Source organism: Phoca vitulina, unplaced genomic scaffold (assembly GCF_004348235.1).
Source record: "Phoca vitulina isolate PV1807 unplaced genomic scaffold, GSC_HSeal_1.0 scaffold121, whole genome shotgun sequence".
NCBI classification, from domain to species: Eukaryota; Metazoa; Chordata; class Mammalia; order Carnivora; family Phocidae; genus Phoca; species Phoca vitulina.
In genome coordinates, this window is record NW_022589824.1 from 357,160 (window position 1) to 364,821 (window position 7,662).

Sequence of the window (7,662 nt, forward strand, 5' to 3'; positions counted from 1 at the left end):
GGGGCGGGGCGTGTGGCACAGCTGGGGGGGTCGGGGGTGGGGGCGTGTGGCCCAGCTGGGCCGGGGCGGCTCTGGGTCACTGCAGCGCTGCCATGGCCTCTTCCAGGAAGGAGAGTGTGCAGCGACACGTGTTGCGGCTCCTCATCCACCTGCACCACCGGGTGGCCCCGTCCAAGCTGGAAGCCCTGCGCAAGGCGCTGGAGCCCACTGGCCAGGTGGGTGCCCCAGCCCTCGGCCTGTGCTGGCCTGACCCTCTCCTTGTGTGCATGTGCCCTGCGTGGACGTGTCCCGAGTGACCATGGGGTCTGCTCTGAGTGGCCCTGGGGCCCACCCCAAAGCCACACACTTTCCCCCACAGAGTGGAGAGGCAGTGAAGGAACTTTACTCTCAGCTCGGAGAGAAACTGGAGCAGCTGGAGCACCGAAAGCCCAGCCCGGCCCAGGCCACAGAGACTCCGGCCCTGGAGCTGCCCCTCCCCACTGTGTCCGCTCCGGCTGGGCTCTGAGGCTTCACCGGGGCTGCTCAGGACTGGGCAGGGCCCCTGGTGGGTCTGGGACCTTGGCTGGCCAGTAGGAGCTCCCCTGGACTTGGAGTGTCAGGGACCCCACGTCTCCTGAAGGCAGACTGGCTGCTCATGGGGCTGGGCTGGATGGAGCTGAGCACCCCCCCGCGGATGTCCTGCACGTGGGGCACCCTTCCGCTGTGCCTCAGCCCCACCCTGACCTGGATCCTGGGACCTGTGTTCTTGCTCCTCGTAGGCCCCTGTCTGCTTCTTTGGAGGACAGCTCTGGCTCTGATGTGCCCAGCTGGCCCCTTGAACTCACTCCCAGGCTGTGGAAAGCTTCTGGCTCATTCCTGCCTCCTGTTGTGGGTTTCCACTTCTGTAGGGGAGGCAGATTGGCAGCAGTTGGGATTAGGAAAAGCCACCTTTTTCCATGGGGAGAGGGCAGGGGGACCCAGGCCTGAGGGAAGCGGTGGGCCCAGCCCTGTTGGCACCGATTGGCAGAATCATGTGGCTTGCTGGGTCCGATCATCTGCAGGTTGAACCTGGCTTCTTCTGAGGAGCTCCTGAGTGTTTCACAGTGGATGGTCTGGCCAACCCACGGCCCCACAGGCAACGAATTGTTTCTCCCCTGGCCAGCAGCACCCCGTGTAGCAGGCGTGGCTGAGGAGTGGCTGCCTCAGTTTACCCTTGGAGTGGTGTGCTCAGCTGCACCGTCTTGGTCAAGTGAGAGCTGTTGCACACAGTGAGACTTTCGCTTATGTAAATAAAAGGTGTTTGGGTAAATCCAGTGGATGAGCTATTTCTGGGCATGCCTGAGGGTTCGATGTAGTGCAGGTGGGCAGGTACCTTTTTTTTTTTTTAAGATTTTATTTATTTATTTGACAGAGAGACACAGCGAGAGAGGGAACACAAGCAGGGGGAGTGGGAGAGGGAGAAGCAGGCTTCCCACCGAGCAGGGAGCCCGATGCGGGGCTCGATCCCAGGACCCTGGGATCATGACCTGCCACCCAGGCGCCCCAGGCAGGTACCTTCTTAAGGGCATTTCTGCCTTTGTGGGCCACGGTCTGGATGCTTGGCCCTGTCCCTGGGAGGAGGGACATTCTTAGGGAGGAGACCTCTGTGGGTGCAGGTGCTGGGGGGTGGTCCCCCTCCAATTTCCCTAAGAAGCAGCCAGGCAGGACCTCACCCCCACCCCCGCCCCCGTGCTGGGTCGTGGGACACCCGGGAAGCCTGAGAGTACCGCCTGCCCCTGTGGTGGGTAAGGTGCCCAAGGCCCCAAGTACCTGCCCCTGCGCAGAGGGGGGCAGCGGGTCCTGGGGAGCCAGGGCCCACAGCTGGAGAGGAGGATGCCGAGGAGCAGTGCAGTGCTTTCTCAGTGCGGTGACCCTGCCTGAGGGCACTGAACTAATGGACAAACAGGAACTCCCCAGCCCATGACCAACATTTCCCGGATGCAGGTCGTGCCTGCCGGTCACAGTGAGGTTCAGGAAAGCTACAGAGGCGCTGGGCAGGGGGGGCCTGTGTGGGCAAAGGGAGGCTGGGGAGGGACAGGGAGGCTAAGAGGATGAGGTTGAGGAACCCCAGGCAGGACAGCCAAGGGACTCTGGACTGCCGGTGCCAGAGGGACACAGGGCCAGACTAGCTTTGGGCACACTGTGGGTTGATGAACTCACTCTTAGGGAGGACTGCAGACAAGCCTGGGCCAAGACGTGGTGCTTCCACTGGCCAGAATGGGAAGAGGAGAGGGTCATTCAGGAAGGCCCATCTGTGCAGAGATGGGAATAGGGCTGGCGGCAGGGACACAGGAACCCCCACCTGCCACATCTTGGCCTAAGTTCTTTCTAAATTTGTTCCCTGACCAGGACGCTGAGCTGTGCATGGGGGTCTTCCCCCAGCTCTAGAATTTCTGTCCCAGTGTGCTCAACTGTCCTTGGGGTGGGAGGGCTGTAGGCCGGGCGGGGCAGGGGGTGGGTGGGTGGGAGATGGGGGAAGAGGGAAGGGGAGATGGAGGGAATGGAGCCCCAGACTGTGGAAGAGGAACGGGGAGGAGAAGGAAAGGAGCTCTACTCTGGGAGCCCCCAGGTTGGGGCCAGGGGAGGGGAAGAAGGGAGGGATTGGGGAGACCCCGCTAGGCACATGGTCCCCTCTGCTCTTGCCCTACTCCCCTCCCTGTGGGGGGTCAGGTGCAGCAGATGTCCCTGGGGAGGTAGGGGTTCTGTGGAGGACGGACTGAGATGCAAGGGGCTGTGGGATCCCAGGGGAGGGGATGCCCCCCCAGCCTTACCGGGTGGCAAGGACGAGCCAAGAGGGTTGTAGGGCCGAGGAGGATAGGTGACCCGAGGGCCGGAGGACCTAGGCTAGCCAGCCAGACCTCCCCCTCTGGCGCCTCCGTCCAGCCTAAGTCCCGCCCACTTGCCACACCCCTGACTCACTTCCTTTGCCTAGAAGCGGAAACCTCCCCAGAGCTTCCTCCCCTCCTAACACACGCACCCCAGGGACCCGCAGGTGTTGCTTTCCTCCAGGCCTGAGCTGGCCCAGCGAGGGCCCTGACCCCACTGGGACCCTCCACAGGAAGCTGGTGTTTTCTGTGTCCTGAGTTGCAGCCCCAGCATCTGGCCTGGGCAGGGGGCTGCCCTTCCTTGGTGGGCTGGGGGGCCAGCAGGAGCTTAACCTGACACAGCTGCAGGTATGGGGCGGGTTGGGGACCAGGGGCATCTGTCCTGCCTTTCTTCAGCTCTGTCTCCTCGGTGGCTCTTTTCCTCCTCCTCTGGCCCTTGTCTTTTTGTCCATCTTTCCACCCCACACCTCTGGTCTTTGGGGGCTCCCTGCTGGCCACTCCATCAGTGTGTTCACTGGAGGGATGTGGGGGGTTCCCAGTTTGGGGGTGGGGGCGAGGCCAGATTCCCCCCTCAAGTGTTCTTAAGTGTGTGGGGGAGGTCTCTGGAATCTAGGGGTGCTTGGGCCTCTGCTTCTCTTGGTTCCCACTTGGGATTCAGAGGGCCCCTGGCGCCTGGCAGTCGGAGCTGTGGGCGGGGGGGGGGGCGGGCAGCAGGGTCGGGCCTTGACCCTTCTTCACCCTTAATCGGCGCCTAGTTGGCACCGACTTCTCCTCCAGGAAGCCGGGTGGCTTCCCGATAAGCTGCGCCCGCCCCCCTCCGCCACTTCCTCAAGGCCCGCAGCTGTTTATGGGAGGACCCGAGAGATTTGCATTGGGGCCCCGCGGGGAGCCGCTTCCTGGTCAGCGGGGCGAGACTCAGGCTCGGCGAGGCCGGCACCAGGACCCCCCCGCCCCCCGCCGCGCTCCCTGGGGACCTCTCAGAGGGGTGAGATCATTCGGGGGAAGGGTCCCAGTTGGCCGGGGTGAAGTCTGGAGACCCTCCCCATCTTCCTGTTGCAGGGAGGGCGACCTGCATGCCGAGCGCCGCCTCTGCGCCATGGACGGCGGCCAGCCCAGTCTGGAGCCCGCCGCCGCGGGCCCCAGCATCCCCGGCCCGAGCGTGATCGCGCCGCTGCGCGCCGTGGTCCTCCTGCGTCGCCGCGTGTGCCTCCTGCGCAAGCGGCGCCTCCTGCCGCCGGGCACGGGCTCGGCCTCCGGCGCTGGAACCCCCAGACCCGGCTGCGGCTCCAGGGCGCCGCACGCTGACCTGGACCAGCCGCAGTTCTTCACCTTCGACGGCCCGGCGCAGCTGCCGTCCAGGACGCCGCGCAAGAGGCGCCGGCGCAGCCGTGTGGTGCTCTACCCCGAGACCTCGCGCAAGTGCCGGCCGCACGCGGAGCACCGGAGCCGCGCGCAGCGCTGCCTGTTGCTGCTCGTGGCCATCGTGGGCTTCCAGGTGCTCAACGCCATCGAGAACCTGGACGATAACGCGCAGCGCTACGACCTCGACGGGCTGGAGAAGGCGCTGCAGCGCGCCGTGTTCGGTCAGCCGGCTGCTGTGGGGCGCATCGTGGCGCTGCTGCGGGACTACCTGGCCACGCACGTGCACAGCCGCCCGCTGCTTCTGGCGCTGCACGGGCCCAGCGGCGTGGGCAAGAGCCACGTGGGCCGCCTGCTGGCGCGCCACTTCCGCGCTGTGCTCGAGGGCGGCGCGCTCGTGCTGCAGTACCACGCGCGCCACCACTGCCCCGAGCCGCGCGCTGCGCAGGCCTGCCGTGAGGAGCTGGCGGGGCTGGTGGCCGACGTGGTGGCGCGGGCCGAGGCGGAGGAGAAGACCCCGCTCGTGGTGCTGGATGAGGCGGAGCTCCTGCCGCCGGCGCTGCTGGACGAGCTGCATGGCTTCCTGCAGCCGCAGCGTGCCCACCACTTCCACAACGCCATTTATGTGCTCCTCAGCAGTGCGGGCGGCTCGGAGATCACGCGCTTCGTGCTGCAGAACGCATCCCGCGCGCTGCCCCAGCGCTCCGACGGCGCCCGCGGTGCCCACGGCGACCGGGACGGGGCGGCAGCGGCGCAGGCCGAGGAGGAGCTGCGCGCCCGCCTGCGGGCGCTCCTGGTCCGCGAGCACCCGCTGTGGCAGGCGGCGGCCATCGTGCCCTTCCTGCTGCTGGACAAGCGGGACGTGGTCAACTGCTTCCGGGACGAGATGGCCGGGGAGGGCTTCTTCCCAGAGCCAGCCCGCGCTGAGCTCCTGGCGGCGCAGCTCAGCTACTACCGCGTCGCTGGCCGTGAGTTCGCCGTCACCGGCTGCAAGCAGGTGGTGGCCAGGGTGAATCTCTTGTAGCGCAGGCGCAGCTGGACCTGAGGGACGCTAGTGGGCACCGCAGGCCTTTGGGGTTGTTGGTGGCAGTAGGAGGGAGGGGACCCTGTGGATTTGCCTGAGGCCTCTAATAAATCTGTCTCTAGCCCCCATTGCCCTCCCCCACTCGTGGTTCACCCTGGGGCCTAGGGAGGCTGGTGGGGGTGGGTCAGTTCGGTGCCCCCCCCTTCCAATAACAATTCCCCCATTCCAGCCCCCGATCTGCCACCTCCCAATCCTCAGTTCAGCCCACATTCCTGAGCACCTGCCGTGTGCACCTCACTGCAGGCATCCCAGGAGGCAGGCAGTCCAGCCTCCACGGTGCAGAGGAGGGGTGGCCTCAGAGAACGTGCGTGGCCCCCAGGGTCACATAGTTGGTCCCCTGCACTGGATATGACCTCAGCTCTGTGGGGCGCCTGCAGCAGCCATCAGTCACACTCACGTACACTCCCGTCCAGTCCAGCCCTTGCTCACCTGCCCACCCCGTGGGCCCCGAAGTCCTGGATGCTCCTCCGGCCAGGAGAACCCGATGGACTCCCTGGATTTCTCCTGGACTCCAGCCCCCAGTAGCTCCCTGGGAGGCAGGATGGGTGGGAGTCTCCACACAACGAGTTGATCCAGTGGAATACCCTGAACGCTCTGGAAGGTGGGGAGAGCTGTCTCAGGGTGACAGGGGCGCTGACTTCTCGGACCCCCCTGCCCTGGTCACCAACCTGCTTCAGGACACCGAACCGGGGTAGGCCTCAAGGTAGAGATCCCTTAGACTCAACTGCAGAGGTTGTCAGGTTTTCGGTCCCCAAGACTTTTCGGGCGCTGTGGGCGCCTTTTGCCGTGGCTCCCGGAGGGCGGTGGTCGCGTCCAAGCGGACCTCACTTGTCCCAGCCCCGCTTCCCGCGAGCCCTGGGGTGGCCTCAGTGCTGCCGCTCGGTGGCCACGCGTGGTCGCGGGGACACGTGCACAGACGCCGACGACGCTGACCGCAGCTGCTGCCAACGGGGGACTCGGGGAGCAGAGGGGAAGCTCTAGCTGAGCCGGCGCGGGGCTGTGCGCGCCCCCCCACCGCGGCAGAGCTCAGCACGCCCCCGGAGCCCCGCAGACCCCGCAGACTGAGGCTCCCGCGTGGGGGGAGCACCCCGCGCCATCCCTCCTCGTCCTGGCGGTCGGCGGCGGCGGCCCTGGGCCGAGGTCTGCCGGAAGGAGGGGGAAGCCGCACGGGGCGGGGGTGGGACCCGGGGCCCAGGTGGGAAGGGCGGAAGAACTCCCCGAGAACTCCCCGGGGCCGGGGGTGGGCACAGGGGGAGGGGACCTTTGGAAGCCTTGCTCCCCCAGGGGCGTTGGGAGGCATGGCCAGCTCTGTCCACCGACCGCACGTGCTGGGCAGCTGGCGACAGGAGCCCCAGTCTCTGAGGCCGAGTAGGTGCCAGAGGGGGCCGTGTCCAGGTCGGAGGCCCCGGCAGGGCCCCTGCATCCGGGTGTGGGCGGCAGCCGCGGCGTACTGACGGCTTACACTTCTCTTGGGACTTTGTCTTGTGCCTTTTCATGTGTTTTTATATCTTGCTTTATTTTTATTTTTTGGTAGTGGTCCCCCTCAGGGTCCCATCTGTCTCCTTAATAGGTTGGCAGTTATACCCCGACCGAGGACTTACACCCTTACTTGGGCAGCGACCCGACTTGTGGTCAGCTGAGGGCCAGTCCACCCTCTCCCCGCTCAGGGCCGTCTCACCGTGTACTTAAACTCCGTCCTTTTATCCAACTCCTCATTATCAGACATTATAGCTAATTCTTATTGATTTTTAAATTTTATTTTATTGATGTATTTATAAACTAGTTCCCTCTTTTCCCGAGGCTCTGTAATTCCCATTCTGCTAGAAACTGGGTTCCGAGGTTCTCTCTGTGCAGGTGGGACAGTTTCCCGGCTGAGGGTCAGTTTGTTTTCCCTGGGTCAAGACATCCTTCTTGAAGAGTTACTTGGCTCTTCTGGGGCTTTTTTCATTAGAACTTGGTTTTGTCAAAATCTTTTCTTCTTCTTTGTCTTTTTTTTTTTTTTTTTTAAGCAGGCTCCATACCCAACGTGGAGCCCAATGCGGGGCTTGAACTCAGGACCCTGAGATCAAGACCTGAACCAAGATCAAGAGCTTAACTGTCTGAGCCACCCAGGCACCCCTGGTTTTGTCAAAGTCTTTGGAAAATCTTTTAGGATCTGAATTGGAACTGCACTGATCCACAGGACAGTGTGGGGAGTGTGACTCCGTCACCCTGTGATGCGATTGACGAGACCTGATTCACGAGTTTGAATACACCTGTGTAATGTTCTGCTGACAGGTCTTGCTCACTTTTGTGAGATTTATTCCTAAAAACCAAATAATGTTTGGCTGGTATTGTAAAGGGTTAATGTTGTCTAATATAACATACATCTAGAAA

The 7,662-nt window shown here is 63.7% G+C and overlaps 2 protein-coding genes across 2 annotated transcripts in view; both read left to right on the plus strand.

The window, feature by feature from the left end:
- NELFB (negative elongation factor complex member B) overlaps positions 1 to 1,284 on the plus strand; it is an 11,680-nt gene extending 10,396 nt beyond the window's left edge. The window contains exons 13-14 of the mRNA XM_032398860.1: positions 107 to 215; positions 359 to 1,284. Of these exons, the coding sequence (XP_032254751.1) occupies positions 107 to 215; positions 359 to 505 (256 nt within the window). The 3' untranslated portion in view covers positions 506 to 1,284. The remainder of the gene's footprint in view (positions 1 to 106; positions 216 to 358) is intronic.
- Positions 1,285 to 2,523: 1,239 nt separating this feature from the next.
- TOR4A (torsin family 4 member A) lies at positions 2,524 to 6,427 on the plus strand. Its single transcript, XM_032398832.1, has 2 exons — positions 2,524 to 3,191; positions 3,903 to 6,427. Exon 2 carries the CDS (start codon positions 3,940 to 3,942, stop codon positions 5,224 to 5,226), a length of 1,287 nt encoding a protein of 428 aa, XP_032254723.1. The 5' UTR covers positions 2,524 to 3,191; positions 3,903 to 3,939; the 3' UTR covers positions 5,227 to 6,427.
- The last annotated feature ends 1,235 nt before the right edge of the window (positions 6,428 to 7,662 follow it).